The sequence below is a fragment of the Brachypodium distachyon genome, chromosome 3, assembly GCF_000005505.3.
Source record: "Brachypodium distachyon strain Bd21 chromosome 3, Brachypodium_distachyon_v3.0, whole genome shotgun sequence".
NCBI classification, from domain to species: domain Eukaryota; kingdom Viridiplantae; phylum Streptophyta; class Magnoliopsida; order Poales; family Poaceae; genus Brachypodium; species Brachypodium distachyon.
The window spans coordinates 22,819,357-22,843,231 of NC_016133.3; the positions used below are offsets into that span (position 1 = coordinate 22,819,357).

Below are 23,875 nucleotides of genomic sequence, written 5' to 3' on the forward strand. Positions count from 1 at the left end.
TTCTTTGAGGGGACGAAGAGAAACAAGTTTTTTCTTTGAGGGGACGAAGAGAAACAAGTAGCCTATGAGTTGAAGGCCTAGACCAACGTAAGGCCCATGGGTCTCGAGGCCTGACCAATACTGCTAGCTCTGTTTCCAGGAAGTCGTAACTTTGTATCAAACTTTTAAATTTTGACCAATTTCATAAAACAATCTCACATTAAATGAGTATGAAAGTACATATCATGTGGATTTAATAAAAACTAATTTAGAGTCATAGATGTTGATTAATTTTTCTACATTTTTTGTTAAAGTTTAAATTTTTGACTTAGAGCAAAGTTAAAACTTCTTAAATTTAAAAACGGAGGGAATATTAGACTAACTCAATTCATGGCGTAGTCCGGAGCCTCGCCGTGAGCCCTCCAGACTTTCTTCCGACGTTCTGCGACTAGGGCGCGCTGCCCCTGGCTGTGTAGCTAGCTCGTCTCCCTCGACACCGCTGCCGCACGCCCCTCCTGCTCACCGAGTGCAGCCGTGTGCCCCTACGGCTCACCCACGCGCCCTTCGGGCTAGTTGTGCCACCTTGTCCCGCACCTCCCCCGTTTGCTCCAGTGAAGAAGAAAAAGAAAGGAAAAGGAAAAGAAAAGGCAACTCATCGATAAGTAGGCCCCGCATGTAGTAAGTAGAATAGGTCTATGGAATAGGGGTCATTGCTAAAAACACTTGTACTTTTTGGGACCCCGAAATTTGGAGAGAGCCCTAAATGCAGTTTAGAGATCAATCCCATGGTACCTGAACCTGGTTAAATTCGGGTTGTGAGATCTCTAATGACCTGAGAGTATATATCGCAACGTCCGAAGAGATCACGTACGAGCTAGTATTTTTACCCCTCGGGTATCCTAAAAAGTTTCTTGGTTGCCAATGCATATAGGGGATGACAGTGTTCGGGATGATCTTATGCATCACTGTACGTGATAAGGTGATACCAAAGACCATTCACCTCTGCAAGCTAACGCTCGTGTCGCCTGGGGAGAGGAGGCGTGCTTGTAGGAGCGCCCACGCCAGCCTTCGCGAAGCTGCCGCGGTCATCTTGGCAAAAGACATGCACGGTCCACCTGGAATTTCAGATTGTATGAAGTACGTACCTGGCTGAAGTGTCAAAACCTTGAATAGTTGTGTGTCTCGGTGCCTCAGCGCCGTACTGGCCCAGCTTGAGTTTTCTTGGATACGCACGATGACAGCTGTCCAGGAAAAAGACGGACTTGGTTGGGCCAGGAAAGGTTGCACACGAGCACGTACGACCAAAACAGCTAGCGGATAGAGACGCGTCCCCTGTGTATGGATATTTCGTCAAAGGTAGGTGCTGCGACGTGACGACCCGAGCCAGATATATATCTAGTGCACTTTGGCACGGCGACCCAAGACAAAAAGCGGGTAGGCGGCCGGTGCGTGTTGGTCTGGCATGGTTCCGGCGACCAAAGCCAAACGGTGCGTGTTGCTTTAGCATGGACTATGCAGCACCAAGGTGTCCAAAATATTTCATGTTCTAACTTTATTTTAAGTTAATTTAATTTCTTAGATTTTGACAAGTTTATAGAACAGTCTGTCGTGCAACAGCATTTGTAACTCTAAACAGTTTGATTGGTTTAACTCTAAATTTTGACGAGTTTATAGAAGAGAAACTTTGCCAACGCGTGTGTGGTTAGGCCACTTTGCTAGCTGGTCTCAATACATTCGCAGAGATGACCAGCTTGCGGATATACTAACCCAGCCTCTCGGTAGGGTGAAGTTTAATAATTCAAGAGATGACAGTACAAAGGATTGGAGTGCCAGCAGCAAGTATTTGTGCATGGGTTAATGTCAACTTAAGAAAGGGCTAAAAAAATGTCAACTTAAGCATGACATTCATAGAACGTGGTAGGTTGGTTCAAGAGTTTCTAGTATAATCATCAAGTGTACAAGATGATATCCTGGTCATGTCGCATACGTTGTCAAGGTGTAATGAAGTACAGTTTAGTTTCACACGGTCCGATTTGTAAATCGAATTGGGTTACACTACTTCGGGTAGCGTTGTGTTAGGCAAATCTGGTATGTCGTGTTGGATGCGTTTTCAAGCTCGTTGAGCTTCTTTGTAGAGCATCAAAATGATTACTCCCTCCGTGTAACAAAAAATATTTCAACTTTGACCAAATTTGAATGTATCTATACGTTAAGTCATGTTTAGATACATCCAAATTTTGACAAACTTAAGACATCTTTTGTTGGACGGAGAAAGTACTTTTTCCGTCCAACAAAAGATGTCTTAATTTTGACTAAATTTGAATGCGTTTATACACCAAGTCATGTCTAAATACATTCAAATTTTGACAAATTTGATACATCTTTTTGTTGGACGGAGGGAGTAAAAGAAAAACGTGCGTGTTTTCCTGCAGCCAAAAAACCTCCCGAAGAAACCTTTTCCTCTGCTTTCTGTCGTGACTCTGTAGTGGCAGAACTTTGGTTCTGCAGTTTATAGTTCATTGTGATCAACCTGAAATCGGTGACTAATTCTGATGTTGTTCTTCGATGTTCAAATATGCACAATTCATTAATCTATAAAGACATGCGTAGTAGTATATGAGTGTACATGCACACGTACATGTCAGGAATGTTGAACAGATCATTAGTTGCTGTGTATTCCCGGAAAAAAAAAGATTATTGCTGTGTATGTGTACCGTGTACACCAGCCTTGAGTGTCGTCAGACAACTGAGCGAGCCTCTTTAAGTTAATTTTGTTAAGTTTTGACAAGTTTATAGAACAGTCTATATCATGCAACATTTGTAACTCTAAAATTTGACAAGGTTATAGAACAGCGGTTTTACTATTTCTTAGACGACTGAGAAAAAACTATTTTTTAATCGATGATAACAACCTTTTGATTCAATCATTGAGATTCGTGTAAAATTAATGTAGATCCGATGGATAAAAAAATCTTCATTGAATGGCTACGATTGTTGACCGAGAAATAACAACTTTGCCAAGCCGTGTGGTTAATCAGGGCACTTGCTAGCTGATCTCATGAACGAGGATAACAGTCCTCGGTCTCCCTTTGGAAAACCCCGGTGCACCATGACAAGAGCAAACACATTCATACACGCGGTATCACTACGTCATAAAGCGCGTGCAGGAAGGTAAGGTATATGTAGAAGTAGAATATATCTGCATAGATGACCAGCTTGCTAATATACTAACCCAACATTTCGGTAGGCCGGTGAAGTTTAATTCGAGAGATGAGACAAAAGGATTGGAGTCAAGGGTTTGTTAATGTCAACTTAAGAAGGATATACAGAGAACGTGGTAGTTTGGCTGAAGTAGAAGATGATATCCTGCAGGTCATGTCGCAAACGATGTCAACACTAGAGTTTAGCTTCACAGTGTGGTTTGTAAACCGAAGTGTTATACTTGGGGCAGCGTTGTGTTCGGCACATTTTGTATGTCGTCTTGGGTGCGGTTTCAAGCTCATTGAGCTACTATTTAGAGCACGAAATGATTTTAAAGCAACGTGTTGCTGCAGCCAAAAATCCTCCCGCTGAAACCTTTCGTTTCTCTGCTTTCTGTCGTGACTCTGTGGTGGCAGAAATTTGGTTCTGCAGTTTGTAGTTCATTGTGATCAACCTGAAATTTGTGACTAATTCTGGTATGTTGTTCTTCGATATTCAAATATGCACAATTCATTACACTAGTAGTATGAGTGTACATGCATACGTACATGTCAGCAACGTTTAACTGATTATTAGTTGCTGTGTATTCCCCAAAAGAAAAAGATTATTGCTGTGTATGTGTATTCCAGCCTGGAGTACCATACAATCAGAATCAGTCCATGGAATAACATATCTGCTTGAACGCCTGGACGTGCTCGTCGTCGAGCGCCATAAACAGGTCGACTCCGCCCTTGGCAGCGCAGGACGGCACGAAGATCATGAGTCCATCGAAGGGAAGGTCCGGCGGCAGGAAGGCGCAGGGCGGGCCGAACCCAAAGTCGAGATCGTGGAAGCGGAACCCGAGCCAGCTGTCCACCTCCAGGTCCGGGCAGAACACCATCCCCGGCGTGGCCGCCGTGGACTCAAGCTCCTCATCCGCCGTCTCTCCGAAGTCGACGAACGACTGGATGTACTCGTCATCCACGCGCGCCACGGCGTCGCGGATGGCTGCGACCACAGCCGGGTAGCCGGAGGACAGCAGCTCCCTGGCCTGCATCCTCGGGAACGCCCATAGCACCATGTTCCCGAAGAAGTCCGCGGGCACGGGCGGCCTGGCCCGGCCCCGGCAGTTGACGGCCACCCGGACGTGCGTGGGGGACTCCGGCGGCAGGTCACGAGCCGCCGTGACCTTCTTCCAGGTGTGCGCCAGGAGGCACTGGAACGTGCTGCAGCGCGCGCCCACGCGGGCCTTGAGGCTCGCGATGAACTCGTCCGGGTAGTGCACGACAAGGTTCTTGATTTTGTCCAACGGGAGGACCCTGTTGTAGGAGTGGGCCGTGCTGTGCTCGCCCTTGAACTCGATGTTGCGGTGGTCGAACGCCGGCGCCGGGGGGTTCCGTGGGACGACGGTGGCGGAGCGGTCAACGAACGGCGTCGGCATCAGGTCGGAAGACTCGGTGCGCACGGCGGCGGCCCAGGCGGTGTAGAAGACGCTCATGGACTGGCCGTCGGCGACCTGGTGGTGGCAGGCCGTGCCGATCACTATCCCGCCGCACATGTACCTCGTTAGCTGCACCTGGAACAGCGGCTCGTTCGTGCGTTCCTGCAACCATGCAACGTAACAGTACGTCAGTACGTGTGAATTGTTTGGTACTACGTCTAAATTAACATAAAAACACGCACTGCAAGCTGCTCTAGATCTCGCGCGGTTAATTAACTATATACCTTGTCGGCGTTTGGGTACAGCGCGTTGATGTGCGCGGACACCTCGTTGGCCAGCGCGTCGGCGAGGTCCCCATCGGCGGTTGCCTCGACGACGAGCACTCCGGCGTCGTTGAGATGGAAACACTTCCGGCCCTGTTCGTCGATGGCGAACCTCGCCGCGAGGTGCGGGAACCTCGAGACTGCGGAGATGAGGCCGTCCTTGAGCGCATCATTGGACGGTGCCGCAGGCCCGTTCCACGCAAACACGGCCGGGATGTACCCGTCCGTGGAAGCGCGGTCGAAGACGGTGAGCGGGACCTTCTCCCCACCACCGCCGCGGGGCGAGGGCTCCAGCACCGTGCTCCGTGTGATCTCCACCTTCACTGCCATTGTTGTTGGAACTGGTTCGTGGCAAAGCTTGTCAAAGTAGTAGTACTACTCGAGTGTATTGCTCGATCAGTTGGTTGTGTGTGAGCCAGGGTTCGTTGGAACGTAGCATGTATATATAGGGCTTTTGTGCTGCCTAATAAATGGGCTGACGCCGGATACGTACCGACCAAAGTGAAAGAAAAAAAAAGGGCGGGGGAGAGAAGAACCGTCGAGAGCACCTACCACGCGTACTGGCACATTGGTCAAAAAAATAAGGTAGCTAACGTTGACTCTTCGAATTTACGCACGCACCAAACCCCCACTTCTGCGTTCGTGCGTGCGTGTGACTGGAGTACTTTGCAACGGCGCACGGAATTCCAACAGAGAATTCGAATCATTGTGCGTGTATGTATGCACGCGAACATTCCCTCTTGACTTGTACTCACGTACCATTCCTTCTTTTATTAACGTGTCTAGTGTGTACTACCACTATTTCTTGTGCCCTACTCTTGTTTCACTTGTGCCCTACTCTTGTTTCACAAAGGTGCGTGTCCAGTGTCCTCGATGATTGTCATCCAGGTCTCCTAAGACTTTTGCCGACAACTTCCTTTCTGCATTGGGTATATATGGCTTCAGTTTTTAAACTAAATACAATAAGAGCATCTTCAGCAGGCCCCTGCTCTGATTTTAGGAGCCAAAGAAAGAAAACATTTTCACGCGAGCCCCTATTAGAGTTCCTAGTAGAAATGCCCCTAGATCTACCAAACCCTCATTCCCAGGGGCTCCGGAGGGGGGCACCTATTCCCTCCCATGCCATGCGACGCAGGAGCGGGCTCGGGATTTTGACACTAGGTATTCAAAATTATTCTGAAAATTCACCGGTCAAAATTGTTCTGAAAATTCATTGGTGAAAATTTTGTGTCTCTAATCATGTGATCCTTGTGGTGTTGTCCTCTTGTGTGTAGAGTAGTGCGTGTAGTCATTCTACGGCAGAAGTGTCGAAGAGCGGAGCATCAGCCAGCCCGACTAGCTGGCCAACGCCCAAAAACGTGGACGCCGAGGAGGTAGAGGAGAAGTCGCTAGATTGTTGAATTGGAGGCATGTTTGTTTTGGGATTTAAAATGAAGTGAGGAAGCACGAAGTGCAGGCATCGATCGAGGTCGTACAAGATTATGAGTATCCAGTAGACGGTTCGATTTTCAACGATCTAAACTCCTAATTAGACCATTGGGCCAATTCATGGAAAGGAGGAGATAGATGGGTAGTGCATTTTAGGTCTCAATGATTGAATACTTCGAATTTTAGCCCAAAATACTTTCAGAATTCCTAGGGATCAGTCGTCTGAGAAATCATATTTCTCAGTCGACACCTGAAAAGAAAATAGTTAAGTAAGCAAATAACCGAAGAGAAATCAGTGCAAGATAGTTGGTCTGGTGGTATGTTGATATTCAATATGTTGCAAAGGTCGTAGGTTCGACTCAGGTCCCTTCCCGTGCCTTCTGTTTCCTTTTTCTTTTTCTACTTTTGGTTTCTAATTGATAAATCATTTAATTTTTTCTTTTACCTTTTTTTGTTTTAACTTTATATATGTGCACTAACGTAAAATAGCAGTATAAGATAATTTGTACAATTATTTTAGTTTTTTTAATCCTAATTTTCTTTTGGATGAGTTGCATATTCCAAAAATTTCAGTGCAATTAAAAAAATTCACCCATAATTTTAAATGTTTCACCTGCAATTTTTAGAATCGCGGGTAACTTTCACCTACAATTTTTAGAATCGTGCATAAAATTTAACCTGAATTTTTAGAATCGCGCATAAAGTTTCATCTGCAATTTTGAGAATCATGCATAAACTTTCACCTGGAATTTTTAGAATCATGCATAAAGTTTCGCCTGTAACTTTTAGAATCGTGCACAAAGTTTTCCCTGCAATTTTAAAATCCGGCTAAAGTTATGCCTGCAAATTTTAAATTTTGATTGTTATTTTTTTGTTGCATTTTTCCTTTGTCCGTGGAGTTTGGTTGTGTTGTGCAAGTGTGCTTTCGTCAGGTTCGGTCATTTTTCAAATTTCAAGTCTTTAGCATCGTTTTAAAATTTGTAGAAATACACATGAGAAGTATATAAGTTGGGACTCGAGTTATTAATACAAGGAAGGATGATATTTATTGTGATCACACACACGGACACACACACACACGGACACACACGTACACATGCATGTGATAGGGAGTCACACACACATATCGACGGGGATGTAGGCCGGTCGACTAGAGCCCGACTGAGCCGTAGGCAAACCCAAATACTTTGTACATGCATACATATAGCATACACATATTCGATTTTTGCAAAAATTCAAGGGTATCCACTTGAATACCCTTGAATTGAGCTAGGCCTGCCCATGATGCCACGTCAGCATATGTACTCGTCTCCGTCCACGCCCCACCGCCGGCCCCCATCGATGCCCTGTGCCTCGCCGCCGGCCACCCCCGCCGACTACCGGTGCACCTTGCATCCGTCTCGAGCCTTGCCGCCGCCGCACCGCGCGCATACGCCCCTCCCCCTGCCCTTGGCCGTAGCATCCGTGGCCGCGCCGCCTCCGCTGCGCCGCACCTCGCCGCTGGCCTCCACCGCCCGCCCCGCGCCTCGCCCTGCCGCCGCCTCCGCCGCCCCGTGCCATGCCACTTGATAGCCTCGAGGGTGTCCCGATCTTTCGATGAGATACCTAATTATCGATTTGGTAGGATGTGATATTGACGATCCGAGTACAACCTAAGAGGCAGTGACTTAGCGATCGATACACCAACTCCAGAAGGTTATTGATCCCGCGGGGGCACGATCAACCTGACCACGAAGGTCTTTGTTCCTGCAAGCAATCGAAGAACAAGAAAGAACAAGATGAAAAGCAATCTGAAATTGCGAATAGGAGATATGAAGGTTCACGAATCTGAATGCTCAATATAGTTGGAGTTTTGATGACGGTAAAATAGGTGGTCTAACCGACACACGCGATTACACGAAAGTAGCGAAGGCTAAACTTTATCTAATCAAAACCCGAGGCTTCATAGGGGGGCTTGTGGGGTATAAATAGGAGGGGAACTAGGTGGTTTCGGCCAGGCCCTTGAGGGACTCCGAAACAGCCTAGGAATACTCCTAAAACACAACGAAAACATCTAAAAATTGGTTGGACCCTATTACATGGCCTCATGCCCAATAAAGTAAGGTTATAACCCTCATCTTTGGCCCATAGATATCCATTGTGTTGGGTTCGTTGCATAGGAAACAAAAATTTTCCTACGAGAAGTGCGGAAGAAACCCAAGAATATATATACTAGATGTATGTAATGAGAGGGATCATGAACACCATACCCTCGTAGACCGCTAAGCGTTACGATCACGAGATCGTTGTTGGTGTAGTGGAACTTTCAATGAGATCAATCTCAGTGCCGAACGGACAGCACCTCCTTGGTATCCACACGTTCAGCTTCACGTTGTCTCCTCCTTCCTCGATCCAGCAAGCGAGAGGGAGAGGTAGACGAGATCCCGGCAGCACGACGGCGTGGTGACTATGGTGAATATTCTCACGGGCAGGGCTACGCCGTGCGCGTGAGAAGAGGAGGAGAGGAGGGCTCAGGGGAGAGAGATCCAACTGAAAGCTTGGGGTGTCTCTCTCCCTTGCCCCCCCTTCTATTTATATAGGGGTAGAGGAGGTGTGGCCGGCCAAGACTATCCCGTGGCCAGGACTCTCATGCGGCCAGGACTCTCCCGCGGCCAGGACTCTCCTCCTGGCCGCATGGGCCCTGTGGGCTAGCCCCTCGGCCCATTAAGGCCAGGGTGCTCCCTCACAGGCCCATTTAGCCCAGGGATAGGTGGGCCTCAAGGTGGAACCCTCCGGATCCCTCCGGAACCTTCTAGAAGCTTCCCGGTCAAAACCGGGAAATATTCCAAACTTTCCAGAACCCTGAAAACAACTTTCCATATATAAATCTTTATCTCCGGAACATTCTGGAACTCCTCGTTGCGTCTAGGATCCCATCCAAGACTCCGAATCATAATTCGATATCATCATCATTTATCTCATCTAACCCAAGCAACATGAAACGTTAAGTGTGTGACCCTACGGGTTCGAGAACATGTGGACATGATCAAATATCAATAACCAATAGCGGGACCTGGATGTCCATAATAGTTCCCACATATTCCACGAAGATCTCATCGGTTGAACCACTATGTCGAGGATTCAATTAATCCAGTATCCAATTCTCTTTGTCTCGCGATATATTACTTGCCCGAGATTTGATCGTCGGTATCGCCATACCTAGTTTAATCTCGTTACCGGCAAGTTCTCTTTACTCGTTCCGTAATATAATACCCCCGCAACTAAACACATTAGTCGCATGCTTGCAAGCTCATTAGGATGTTATATTACCGAGAGGGCCCAGAGATATCTCTCCGTCACAAGGAGTGACAAATCCCAGTCTTGATCCATACAACCCAACAAGCACCTTCTGGGATACCTGAAAACACCTTTATGATCACCCAGTTACGAGATGACGGTTGATGCCCACAAAGTATTCTTCCGGTACTAGGGAGTGGCATGATCTCATGGTCTAAAGAAATAATACTTGACATAATAAAACATAAGCAACTTAAACTTAAGTGACACGATCAAAAGCTATGTTTAGGTTTGGGTCTGTCCATCACATCATTCTCCTAATGATATGACCTCGTTATTAAATGACAACACATGTCTATGGTTAGGAAACCTTAACCATCTTTAATCAACGAGCTAATCTAGTAGAGGCGTATTAGGGACACGGTATTTGTTTATTTATCCACACATGTATTTAAGTTTCCAATCAATACAATTATAGCATGGGCAATAAACATTTATCAAGAACAATGAAATATGATAATAACAAATTTATTATTGCCTCTAGGGCATATTTCCAACACATTGGAGGGAGAATCCTCCACTTGGCCAAAATCCCATTGATGAAGAGGATGCGACCTTCTTCTCATCTCTCGTTATGGCGGTTTCAATGTTCTGAAATCATCACTTGAGCTAGTTCCCGCCACCTTGCTGCCACCTCCATGGTTTGATGTCCAACGCTGATCCTTGAGGTCCAAGCTAGGTCCTTCATTCCTAAAACACATAAAAAAAAACCATTTTAGGCAGCAACATATTCTCATTAATATTAAATGAAGTACTGAGAAACGAAAGTACTTGATAATTTAGTTGTCGTGCATGAGCTCTAGTAATTGGTCCGTGTATCTTCGGTACTTGAGGTGTAGACGCTGTAGGGGCTAGGGTTGTGTCATTAGTTGGGATGTCCTCATCACAACTGTCCGCATCCTTTGCCGTGCCGCCTCCCACAGCCGCGCCTTAGCTCGGCCTCTGCGCGTAGGGAAGAAGGCTGCATTTCCCTCGTTGGTCTCTCGCATGAGTTCAGGGAAGAAGACTAGAAAAAAGACATGTCTCACTGACAGATGGGCTCCATATGTCATTGTAACAGAAAAATTAAGTAGGGCTCCATAGAGGCTCCTGTTGAAGATGAAATTGAAATAGGAGCTAACAAATTTAGGGAAAAGCCCCAACAACATCTAGGGCCCTATTTTATGGGCTACTGTTGAAGATGTTTTAAGGCCCTCGTTTGATTCAATTAAAGGATTTGCAAATAAAAAAGGGTTTGGCTATTTCTCATTCACTCGATTCTTAAGAATAAAGACTTAAATCTCAGTCGACGCACTGGAGCTATTGGGTTAAGATCTGAATGTCATTCCTATTTTCCCATCTTTCATGTGCTGGCATTGGCGGGATTAAAATCTAACATTCAGCACGTCGTCTCAGCTCTAACTAAAAATCAGTCAGCTTTGCTAGAAAAAAACCGCAAAAAAAATTAGGAGAAGAGCCCTTAGGAATTTTTTCCACGTTGGACATTTGATTTGTAGGATTGACTCCTATAATAAATTTTTAACTATATTTATTATAGGAAACTTTTCATCTACTCCAAACTTTGCTGCAATCAAAAAACTTTGTTGTAAATTAAATCATGTAGAAATCAAGTGGACATGGCTTTACAATCCTGAACTTTTTCTATTCATGTGTTTTCCCCATCCTCTGAATCAAAAGAAGCCCTAAGGACATTGATGTTAGCATATATATATTTTTAGAATGCAACCCACCAGCAATTACAACCCCACCAAAGTGGCCGGAAGGAACAAAAGCCCTCCGTCACAGGAAGCAACCCACTCGCCCTAGGGGCTAAAAAGGAAAATCTGACCCCTAATAAAGAGTCTGGTACTCTCCCACTGAACGACCTACTCGTGAATTTCTTACGTCAGGCGACACCCTGTTGAAAACCACGTCGTTTCGATGGCACCATATGGACCAAAGGATCAGCGTGATCGCCATCCAAGTGTCCTTTTGTGCCCTTTGGGAGAACCAGATGCACAACCACCACACTCTGAGATCTGGCTCACCGTTGGGCCTCCAAACCGCATGGCCACAGGGCGCCAAAATAGGATCCCAAATCTGTCATGAAACCATGCACCTCAACAAAAGGTCTTCAAAGTTTTCAACACACTTTTCAAGGTGCCATGGACGTACAGGGACATCATCGAGTATACCAGCATCGCAGTTAGAGTAGATTTGGCTAGCACAATAAAAGATTTATTACGTACCAGTGGCCTCTACATCGTAGATGCAAACGTACATGTCTTGTTTTTTTTTAAAACAGTATGCATACATATTATCTAGTATTGTGGTTTTATTAAAAAAATGTCAGTGTATAAACCAAAAGGGAAAAAGGAAAAGAGCAAAAACAAGTACGAGTACATAAATTAGCAAAAACCGCATGTCTAATTTATAGAGTCTGAAATAATAACGTGGCAAGCAAGTTCAAAAGATTGTTTGATTTTTTGTAGGTTTTTAAAACCCGTGTTCATATGGACCAGGTTCGTCCTAGCATTCCTCGTTATTAAGTGTAGACAAGCTAGGCTGGTTAGTCAACAACAGGTGTGATGTCTTGCAAGATAATAGCATGGCCAGGCATGCAGTACGGATGAGATCGTTGTGCACGTCGGTCGTGTGTTCAAAAAGGCAAAGGGCAAGAAAGCGATCGATGTGAACCGAACTCGGTCCAGTCGGGTCTGCAGGATGATTAACTTCATTTAATCCTACGCTGCGTGTACTCTGTGTCTACTCTGAAGAAGTTCGCGTTGGTACGTCTGTGACGCTAGGTCTCGAATATGTGTGCTTTCTGTGATAACCAATCAGATTAATTTATCGACTCAATTAGCAGGTGTGTGTGAACAACTACATATGGGACATTATGGGGTTGTAGTGAGTAACGATATGCGCGCACACGTACGTCATCACGCTCTTGCAGGGAATTCGTGACACCACCGATGCAGCATGTGTATAAAATTTTGTAGTGTGTTTAAATTTTCCTAAAGAAGTGTAGCTTCACTTTTCTTATTTCTAGTCATGCGTATACTCCATTTGAAAAGAAGTTCACCTCCCAAATCATGCGTACCTCCATATGAAAAGAACTCACCTCCCAAGTCTGACATACATCGAAATATATATTCGCAACACGTTCTCTCTCGCGCGCACCACGCTGTCATGCCGTTTTCATGCATTTACTTGCTCTATAAAAGAGAATTAAAATGCTAGTACTCTCTCCGATCCATATTATTTGTCTCAAATTTGCCAAATATGAATGTATCTATGTTTAAAAAGCGTCTAGATACATGTAATATTTTGACAAGTAATATGAATCTGAGTAGTATAATTTTTCAACCGAGTGTCGGAATTGCTATCGACCTGCATCAGATCTCTCTGTTGAGAAGCTCTTAAAGCTTAGACCCCATTTAAGTGTGTTTTGATGATTTTTTTTTGAAAAAAAACATTAAAAGAAACTAACTTTGGCTCAATTTTTACAACTACGACTCTCTGTTGTCTGAGTTCCATTTTTATATACTCTAGGCAACTATGACTCCTCTGGTTTTTTTTTCTTCTTCTTTTTTGTAAAGGAAGATTATTCGGTCTTTGCATCGACGCAATGCACACAATCGATTCTTTTTGCAAAATTTAGGCAGCAAGTAGTCTAGTTCACGGATCACAGAATGTGGATACAAACATCAAGCAAAGGAAAAAGTCTAACATACCACGACTATGCATTCTGAATTCTAGAAACTAGCCGCCAGCCAACGTGGTTGTATATATCATGAGCGACCGTCTCCAGCCGAGTACATCAATCCAGAAGTCGTATGCTCACGCTAGTCCAGCGGCAGCAGGTAAGACCACAGATGGACCGAAGCAGTGACCCTGTAAATAATCTGCAAAAAAATGTTATTTCTAGACCTCCAAATAATGCAACAACTCCCATCCGAATGTGAGCTTTGATCTATTTGTCAATCGCGTAAAGCCAATTCTCAAACATATTGGTAAAGTGAGAGCCCCCGCGTCGCCCTCCTCGGCGACACGAGGGAACCCTAGCGCCGCCGGGCTCTAGGCCCCCTTCCTCCTTCCTCCCGAGCAACGCCGCCGCCGGAGGAGTGCCGGTGAAGCCGGGCATGCCCTGGGAAGGCGACGGCAGGGCGATATTTTCCCCTCCCCTGCAGGCGCGTGACGAAGTTGGCGTGGGCCGGGGCGGGCACGGGCCTGCGTGCGTGCCGGCGCGGGGTGGCCGACGGAGGTACGGGCCGGATCTGGGCCCGATTCGGGCGGCAGGCCAGATCTGGGTTGTGGGGTGGCTCCGCGAGCTTGGCTGGCCGGCTGTGGGCGGGTGCTGGAGTGCGGGTGGCTGCCGTCGTGTTGGCCGTCTCGGTGGCCGGCGGTGGGCGGGCCGGATCTGGGCGTGGCGTGCGGCGTGCGACGTGCGAGGGGCCCGAGACTGCGGTTTGGCATGCGCGGCCGGCTCGGTGGCCGGCGTGAGCGGGCCCGATCTGGGCCTGGCGGGCTTGGCGATGCTGCCATGTTCCACTGTTTTGTGTGGCCATGTTGGCGTGGCCTGATCCGGTGCGTGGGGCGGTTGCGGCGCCCTGGCCGGTGCCTGGTGGTGGTTTGGCGCGTGGCGTTTGGCGAGCTTCGCCGGCGCTGGCCTCTGGCCAGCCTCAGCTATTCGCTCCTGTCCGCGGTGGGTTTAGTGGCTGCGAGTGAAAACCCAGGGTCGGTGCTGGTGGCGACGGCATCCTCGGGTGTCACTTCCTTTTTGAAGGCGTCGCTGTGCAGCTCCGCCACATCTCACCCTTCGCAAACGAGGTGACTCCGAACGAAAGCTCTGATCCGGTTTCCGGGTCGGGTAACGGCGACGTCCTCGGACGCCACGTCGTCCTTGGAGGCGTTGCCTTTGGACACCTCGTTTGGCGGTGGAGTTTTCTTGCCGTGGTCCTAGCCAGGGAGGGTGACTTTGCGCTGCACCGGCTTGCTGATGCACGAGCCGTTCCCGTCGGGGCAACCTCTCCTGGCTCCGGTCGTCGAAGAAGCCCCGCTCTTCCTACCTTCTTCTGACGCAAGGAGCCGTTCCCTGTTCGGCGTCGTTGGAGCGGAGGAGGTCTTTGTCTTGCCGGTAGCGACTTGTTATTTGGTTTTCTGTGTTTGCTCTTTGTCAGGGTTTTCCGCACGGCTTTCCTTGAATAAGCCGTGCATTTGTATCCCGGTTTTCCTCATAAACAGGGCTAACTCTATTCTTCTAATCGAATCACGAGGATCGACCGTTGCGTCCTCAAAAAAACATATTGGTAATGTTGGCAGGGGGAGGTAAATGGAAAGCAAAGTATACAATCCTCCATAAATTTGAGCACACAGACTTGAGATAAGTAACGGATGAATAAACTATGTTGAGTCACAGAAACAACATTTCATACGTAAATCCAGTCTAATTCCTTTCGGCAAGATTATCTTTAGTCAAAAGCATTCTTCTATTAAGGAACCACATAAAAAACTTAAATTTCACCGGGACTCTAGTCTTCCATAGGTATTTTTGCATAAAAACAGTACAAAGAAAATTCGGGAGGCAGCAATCTTCAGAGAAAACTTATCCGGTTCATGAGAGAGATGAAACATCATTAAGCGGTGGGCTAAATGCAGCCATGTTGTCCACCTATCTCTGGCTAGGAGCCGTCTTAAACAAAAACCCCATTTGGCTCCCGAGATCCTTATGGTGCACAATGTCTAATAATTATCCTCCAAAGAACGAGTGCTAGCCACGTAGAAAGAGCGCTTTGCTAAAGAACACATCCTTAACACGTGTAAGGCTCTTCTGGAAGTGGAAATCATTTGGTCTAGTCTTAACTTGAGATAGTTTGTCAGAGTGAAGGTATTTGTTTCTTAGCAGTTGCCTTCCTCATTAAGTAAATTAAATAGCCATTTGCTTGTTTTTTAAATCAAGAAGCTCAATACCTAGTCCATCTTGGTCATTTGGGCAACAGAAAATGTTCAATTTGGTCATTCGGTATTTCTACTTCTGGTGATCAGTTTGCCAAAAGAAACAATATCTGTAGAAATCCAATCTTTTCCCTACTCTGACATCTATTTTAAGGAAGGATGACATAGACATCGACATATTTTGACTCCTCTCCTAGCAAATTTGATTGCGATGTAGGCAACTTGACTCATGTATTAACAATTTTGACTCCTCAACATGCAACATTAGCTCATTTATTACATGTTTCACCCTTTATTGACAACATTTTCTGATGGATTTGTTGGAAACTTTGGTTCCACTACAAACAACCACTAGAGCAAATTTTCGCTCATGTGTTCACAACTTTGACTCCTCTACAAAGAAATTTGGCTCATGTATTATAATTTTACCCCTCTGTTGGCAATTTTGGCTCCACTGCAATCTACTTTACCGGTTCATCGGAGCAGTATGTGGTGAAGGTAGCGCTAATGGTTCAACCTTCACCTCGATCGGTACAAAGCATGCGCAACTTGCGCCTTGTCTCGACTTCAACTACATATTTGATTCGTCAAATTAATGGCTCTTGCGGTCTCGTCCTTTGTCGGCAGGAGTTAGCCACATGAACCTATTAGGGTCATCGACAAGGAGAAGGAAATATCATTTACCGGCGGTCGTAGCCGGCGTGATCAGGCCATACATGTCTTCATGCACCAAATTGAGCAGGTCGTTCGCTCGGTGCTTCTTCCGCCACAATTTTTGCATCTTATCAGACACTTGAGTGGCCTTCCTCCATTAACTACACAGCTGCTTGTGAGCCATCGTCTTTGCTACCACCTGTAGTAGTTCGGTCTTGTCCTTGCCTACTTGCTGCGGAACCTATTGATTCATGCAAAAAGAATGATATAGAAAGGTCAGGAAATCCTATCTTGGAGTCTCTTTCCTCTGCTTCGTCGGCAATATAACCTGGCCACATCAGCAAAACCCAAGCCACGAAACATGGCCTCAAGGATCGACTGAAATTAACTTGTGTTACTAAGGCCAGGGGACGGATTTTGAGGATTAAGAGGTCAGGGTCTAATTCAGACATTGTTTACAAAATGGAGTTTGAGAATAGACTTTTCTCTCATTTTCATGTGTAGCTTGTTTAAGAAACAACTATTTGATATGATTAAAAGTGACTGTTGGATGAAGATTCAACATTCCACAATATTGACTATACACCTCTGATTCAATACCCCCCCCCCCCCCTCATTTTAAGAAAAACACAAGGACGGTTCAGATCGCTCCGTACCCCTTCATAAAAAGGGCATGATGGGCATTAAACAATATTCCGTTATCTCTTTTCCGCCTGGCTCCGTACAGCACTCGATGTTTTCGATTTTCCCGGAGATTGCACTGTTGGATCTTCACGAAATTTCACGAGATAGTAGTAGACACAATTTCGCACAATCCCACCGAAGGGATCGGCGAAAAGTTTCTTAAGCCAGCCGCAAACAGGCGAACAAGTCAGATGTTCGTGTTTTCCCTCATGGACACGAGAGAAATCCAAACATCACTCGGTGTTACGAAGTTTTCCGGAGATTGCACCGTTCGATCATAATGAAATTTCATATTGTAGTAGTAGATAAAATTTCGCACAATCCCACCGAAGGAATCGGTGAAACCATTCTCGAGGCATCAGGAAACATGCAAACCAGTTGGATGTTATTGCTCTCCCACACAGTCACGAGAATTCCAAATAACACTCGGTGTTTCGCAATTTCTCGTTGGATCACGATAAAATTTCACATTGTAATGGTAGAAAAAATTCCGCACGATCTCACCGAAGAGATCGTTGAAACATTGCACGGATCAGTGGGAAACATGTGAACATCGTACGATCACGCATGGCTTCAACAAATCCGAACAACACTCGGTATTTTGGTATTGGCCAGAGATTTCACCGTTGGATCACGAATAAATTTCACAGCGTCGTAGAAGAGACAATTATAAACATTCTCACCGGAGGGATTGTCGAAATAATTCTTGAGGCAACGGATAGCTTGCGAGAGAGAAGAGGCAGGACGAAATAAAGAGTAGGAAAAAGGAAAAAAAGGATGACCTTCTGAGTTTGGAAAGAAGGGTGCATTGGATTAGTCCTTAAAGCTAGCAATAGCCGTTGTGTTCATGAGATATCTCGGAGTGATCGGCCACATTCCCCTTGAAGACGTTCCGTTACGTGGGGAGGAAGCAACCAGCCATCAGCCTCCTCGTGCCGAGATGGGCACGGTGGGAACGGACAGAGGACGATTCCCGTGGAAAATCCTACTACAAGAAAAAGAAGACTTGGAAAGAAAAAACTGGCAAAACAATGTGCGACGCGACGAAGCGTGGCATCGACCGGCGTTTCGGATGAGCGGCTACGACTAACGAGTAGGTAGTGCGTCCGTGCTGGTAAGATGGACGGATACATGACCGCTTAAGACCAAGTGCAAAGCGACTTGGAGTGGACAACTAAGCCAGTACGTTGATTAACCGATTTGACTAATTACTACAGTAGTACTGACAGTAAAATCTTGTAGTGTTGGCTAGGTCATGCATATGGTAACAACCCACTCATAAGTTCATACTCATAATGAACACAACTAGGTAGATAGTATAAAATCGTAACTCATAATGAAGGACTAGGTGGAAACTGAATTAGTCGTTGACAGTAATCTGACCGTGTCTGCTACTACATCATGCAAACTGAATTAGTCGTTGACAGTAATCTGACCGTGTCTGCTACTACATCATGCAAACTGAATTAGTCGTTGACAGTAATCTGACCGTGTCTGCTACTACATCATGCATGCATTATCGTGTGTGCAGGCTTAATTAGTCCAAGCAGAATGAAGTGGAAACTCGCTCACTAATCACTAGATCGGAAGCTAGAGATACCACGCACCCAAATTAAACAGTACATTCCACTCTGTACCGTATAAATGTCACCGAAATCACAAACAGTACACAATTAGTGAATATGTACATTATTTTTTTTGGTCGCCAAAAATGATACAAAGATCTTAAACACATAGATGTGGTATAATTTTCAATCTATAGCAAGCTGCAAGGAACGGTGCCAATAATAAATTTATGATCCAACACCAAGGCATGTACGAGAGGAAGATGCATACGAGGACTATCTTATTACCATTCTCTTAACTAAAAGATCTTAAGACCGTGTGGGATAACTGCTCACGTGGAAGTGATAAATGAAAGAAAAATCACCCTTCTCTTTTTTCTAGGGAACTTTTAAATTTTTTGAGGAGTCAGGACAACACATTTTCAGCAATCGTCTATGAGTCACGTGTTTCTTTTTCAGCTAAATTATATATTTTCCTAATCTCATAAGCGTGTAAACATAAACTAATCGCCACATACAACACGAGAGATAACCTGCTCGAATTTGGGATTAGGCCCAAGGCCCAATCTGAAATCAATTCCTAGAAAATCTCAAAAGTCCATTCATGTAGCCTTGCCCGATCCTCGCGTCGTCCTCCCGAGCGACTCGCGTTTCCCACCTAGCGCAGCCTCCGTTCCCTTTTTTTTTCCCTCGCCGCCACCGGAGAAGGCCACCGGGAACCGTGCAACCGACGAGAAAGGTGGCGGCGGGGCTCCTGCTTAGCATTTCGCTCGGGATTTCGTGGCGGCAGGGTGCTCATTCGTCTACGTTGGCGCGGCCCAGATCCGGCGTCCCCAGCTCGAGTTCGTCCTCGTTGCGGTGTGCCACGGCTGGATCCATCTGTTCCGGCACGAGGCGGCGCACGTTGGTGGCGGTGCTTGGTGGCGCGTGGTCGGCTGGAGGCGTGGCGACCAGATCTGCTGGGGCTGAGCGTGGAGGCCTTTGATCTGTGGGGCTGCGGCCGGCGGTGCGTGGCCGTCGATCTGCAGGGGCTGCATGTGGAGTCCGTCATTCTGCAGGGCTGCGCGTGGAGGCCGTCGGTGTGGCTCGATCTAGAGTTGGAAGCGCCTGATCCGAGGCTGGTGGTGCCGGATCCGGTTGGCCTCGCAACCGATCTGCGGTGGATCCATGGAGGGGGCCTCGATCCATGGAGGCCGCAGTCCGCGATGTAGCGGGCCCGATCTAGGCCTGGCGGGCCATGGGCATGCTGTCCTGTTCCGCTAATTGTGTGGCCAGGATGGAGTGGTCTGATCCGGTGCGTGGGGCGGTTGCGACACCCTGGGCGGTGCTCGGTGGTGGTTTGGCGCGTGGCGTTCGGCGAGCTTCGCCGGCGCTCGCTGTGGTGCGGTTGATATGGACATGATCACCATGGATATGACCATTAGAACCCTAATTGTTGGTGTATCTAATAGCAATTATAATCAGGTGAATTCAATTACAAAATGTTTTCAATATGTTACTTGCAAAGAGGCGGAGCTACTATCTTGTGTAATTTTATTATGTAGGCATCTTATTGAACTTTACAAGTCCAAAGTGAAGATGAAGTGTGATAGCCTGCAAAGAGAGATTCAAAGTGAAGCCTATCAAGTCTACTTTCCAACAAATCAAAGAGCACATGATTTGGAGCTTGTTAGAAAAAGATATCACGAATTAAAGTTGAATCCCATTCGGGTCCGAGCTGTCAGGAGACCCCGAATTTGTTTTAATCACCCAGGCCGCATCCGCAGTCCAAATTAAGCAACCAAGTACTTGTTGGAAAGGTAATTACAAGAACTTTCCAACGGATCTGGCCACCCACACTCACATCAGCGGTGGCCTCTGGCCAGACTCGGCTATCCGCTCCCGTCCGCAGTGGGTTTGGTGGATGCCGGTGCAAACCCTGCATTGACGTGGTTGGTGCCGGCGACGACGACGTCCTCGGATGTCGCTTCCTTCTTGAAGGCGTCGTTGCACAGCTCCGCCACTTCTCACCCTTCGCAAACGAGGTGTCTACGAGCGAAAGCTCTGATCCGGTTTCCGGGTCGGGTAACAGCGACATCCTCAAACGCGGCGTCCTCCTTGGAGGCGTTGCCTTTGGAGACCTCGTTTGGCTGCGGAGTTTGCTTGTTGTGGTCCTGGCCAGGGAGGGCGACTTCATGCCACACGGGCTTGCCGATGCGCGAGCCGTTCCCGTCGGGGTAGGGGTGGACATAAAGCTCGAAACTCGACAAGCCAAACGAACACTCGTTAGCTCGGGGTCGTCTAAGCTCGTGCTCGTTTGCAAACGAACCGAGATGAGTTTTGTTTTCAACTCGATAGCACTAACGAGCCTAACGAACCGAGTACCAGGTTTCACGAGCTACTCGATAAGCTCGATAACAGAGCAGGCCGTCCCAACGTCCACGTCCAGGCAGTCCAGCCCATCTAATCTCTTGGGCATAAACGGTCAACCTCCTCGATTCTCTCCGCAATTCCCTGAATCTCGTGTGGAAAGAAACTGATGAGAAGTTGAAGCTACGAAGGGAGTTCATTCTAGAGCTAGAGGAAGCAATTGATTCACTGTTTGTGCTGCCTGGTTAGGGGTGTTGGAGCTGGACTGCTGTTCGATAGAGGATATAGCTGCTCCTGTACTTTTAATTGTGATGTTTTATATTGTTTATTAGGCTCTTAACTACTCAAGTTGGCTGAATTAAGTGTCAGGCTGTTTGTGCGTCAGTATGTGCCTAGTTGGCTTGCTATTTTGCTAAACATGAACTGCTGGTTGTGTTTATGCATTTGTGCAATTCTGCTAAAAACTGATCTGCTCCTATCCTATTATGCTTTGCTGCTACATATTTGTATAAATTATGAAAATGTGATTCACTACTGCTAACATGTTGTCATCTCACGAGCTTTAACGAGTGCTCGCGAGCGCTCGCGAACTTTTAACGAATCGAGTCGAACTTGAGTTTTAACTCGTTAAGCATAACTAGTTTAACGAGTCGAGCCTTAACGATCACAAGCCTTAATGAGTCGAGCTGCTCGATAGTCCACCCCTACGTCGGGGCAACCTCTTCTACCTCCGGTCGTCAAAGAAGCCTCGCCCTGCCTACCTTCTTCTGGCGCAAGGAGCCGTTCCCTGTTCGGCGTCATTGGAGCGGAGGAGGTCTTCGTCTTTGCGGTTGTAGCTTGTTTATTCGGTTCCTGCGTACGCACTTTGTCAGGGTTTTTCGCACGGCTTTCCTTGAATAAGCCATGCATTTGTATCGGTTTTCGGGCCCGATTTCTGCATAAATAGGGCCAACTCTATTCTTCTAATCGAATCGCGGGGATCGACCATTGCGTCCTAAAAAAAGGCCCATTCATGAAGTGGGATGAGGAAGTGGAATAATCCCACCTTGTTAGTATAGGTGGAGTTGGACCAACATATAAGAATGTTGGTATCTCACCTAGTGTAGAGGTGAGCAAGGCAATATATCCCAAGCGCGCTCCTCCTCCTCCTTTGCTCGCCTCGTCGCGGCGCGTCGCGTTTCGTGGTTCGAGCTGGTCCGGGTCGTGCTTATCTTTTGGGCAGTCAGAATTTGTTGCGGACGCGTAACAAATCCAATAATTGTGGAGCCGGTTTTGATTTCCTAAACCCACGTCACACGTCGGTTGGTTTCCTTAACCGAACCGACGTCCGCCTGCGTCCACTATCCAATCTCGCTGTTCGCCACAAACCCTAGCCGCCTTCGCGTCCACTATCCAATCTCGTTGTTCGCCGCATTCTGCTACTCCATCCCGTCGGCTGCTTGCATAGCTCGCCGAGAGAGCAGGCCTTCGGAAACCCGACCTTCGAGATCCTGCCCGGAAGACGGTCGATAAGGTTTTTAGGGAGCGTTCTTACACGACTGCTCGCTCCATCACGTCCCTGCTTCGTCGACTTCTTGGTCACCAATGGTCAACATCGTCCCCAACAACTCAGACTCCGCAGCAGCAGGCTGCCCAACTCCTAACTTCAAGCATAGAAGCAAATCGAACAACAGGCGGCTGTTGTTGCCCAAATGCAAGCACAGGCGCTCGCAGCTGCCCAGAAGGTTGCCAGGTCAGCTGCTGCAGCTCGCGTGAACATCAACACCGCTCGACTCGTCACCGACTTCAACAAATTCATCAACAAGGAACAACCAACTCATGATAAGGAAACCTTACCGTACGCAATCAGCTCTTTCTTGTTGATTTTAATCAGTAGTTATATTATTCATGATGTGGAATTAGACGAGTTTTATCGCTTTGTGTTCCTATTTAATTTGTCTGGTTTGCATGATATAATATTCTACATGATGTTTGCCATGATTTTTTAATTAAATATTCAACGAAAATACCTAAATTTTCAACATAATCAACTGTAGTATAAAACGTGAAAAAGTAAGAAAAACTATCTTCTCAATTACTAGCAGTCCACGTTTTATTGCAACTTTTGCGAAAAAACCTATAAATTTCCAAATTAACGCGCAGTCCACGTTTAATTGAAGATGTGGACTGCCAGTTTATTTTGGAAATTTACAGGATTTTTTTTTGCAAAAAGGCCGGCCCCAATTAATTAGTGACAGAGGGAATACCGTACATGCCATCCACAGTATGATCCACATTTTTTTTATCCTGTATAAAGAGAGACAAGCCATGTAAGAATGAAAAGATGTCGGCAAAAAACAATGGGAATATTTTATCATCGAAATTATTTTCCGCCTCAAGTCTGATTTCTCGTGGGAGCCTAAGGGCTTAAAATTCGACACGTACTACACGCCATGTAAGACTTAGTACTAAATTTTTACCTTCATACAATTTGCCTTTTCGACCAAGAATGTTTCTCCTATGAGATCAATCGAACTTCTTCACTTCTTTTACTCTAACTGAACTTTTGGAGAATGCTTCATGACACTTTATTCCTCTTCTGATCTGTTCGAATGGTATTTGGTGCAGGCCTTTATTAAAGAGCCCGGCCGATGACTAATCAGGTCCCAAGGCAAATTGAACTTCCTTCCATTGTACATAGTTTGGAATCTTGATGTTTAAGTTTACTACATGTCGACTGATCTGAAAAATGGTTTAATTAACAACATTAGTATTCACCTCTCAAAAAAATAACATTACTATTCCATGGTGGTTTCATACTTTCATATATACTTCACCGGCCATGCATGATCTTGTGTGCTAACACTACTATAAAACGGGCCATCCAATAAACACATGTCAATTGGAAAATTTCGTCGCAATCCTTTCTCAATATCCCGTCTTGCAAGTTGCAACCCTATAATATTCAACTCGACCGAGTGCTAACTCCCAAGATTATTCCAGTGTGTGTCAAGGATAAG

The 23,875-nt window shown here is 46.4% G+C and overlaps 1 protein-coding gene across 1 annotated transcript; it reads right to left on the bottom strand.

Moving 5' to 3' along the window:
• Window positions 1-3,648: 3,648 nt before the first annotated feature.
• Window positions 3,649-5,355, bottom strand: LOC100827499 (tryptamine hydroxycinnamoyltransferase 1). The gene is made up of 2 exons (XM_003573810.4): window positions 4,885-5,355; window positions 3,649-4,762 (listed from the first exon to the last, which is right to left on the bottom strand). The coding sequence occupies exons 1-2, from the start codon at window positions 5,251-5,253 to the stop codon at window positions 3,833-3,835; spliced, it is 1,299 nt and encodes a 432-aa protein (XP_003573858.1). The 5' UTR covers window positions 5,254-5,355; the 3' UTR covers window positions 3,649-3,832.
• Between the last annotated feature and the right edge of the window lie 18,520 nt (window positions 5,356-23,875).

Coding starts and splice junctions, on each gene's coding strand:
- LOC100827499 (XM_003573810.4), bottom strand. CDS start 5,253: ATGGCAGTGAAGGTGGAGATCACACGGAGCACGGTGCTGGAGCCCTCG. Junction 4,763..4,884: donor TGTACCCAAACGCCGACAAG/GTATATAGTTAA, acceptor GCATGGTTGCAG/GAACGCACGAACGAGCCGCT.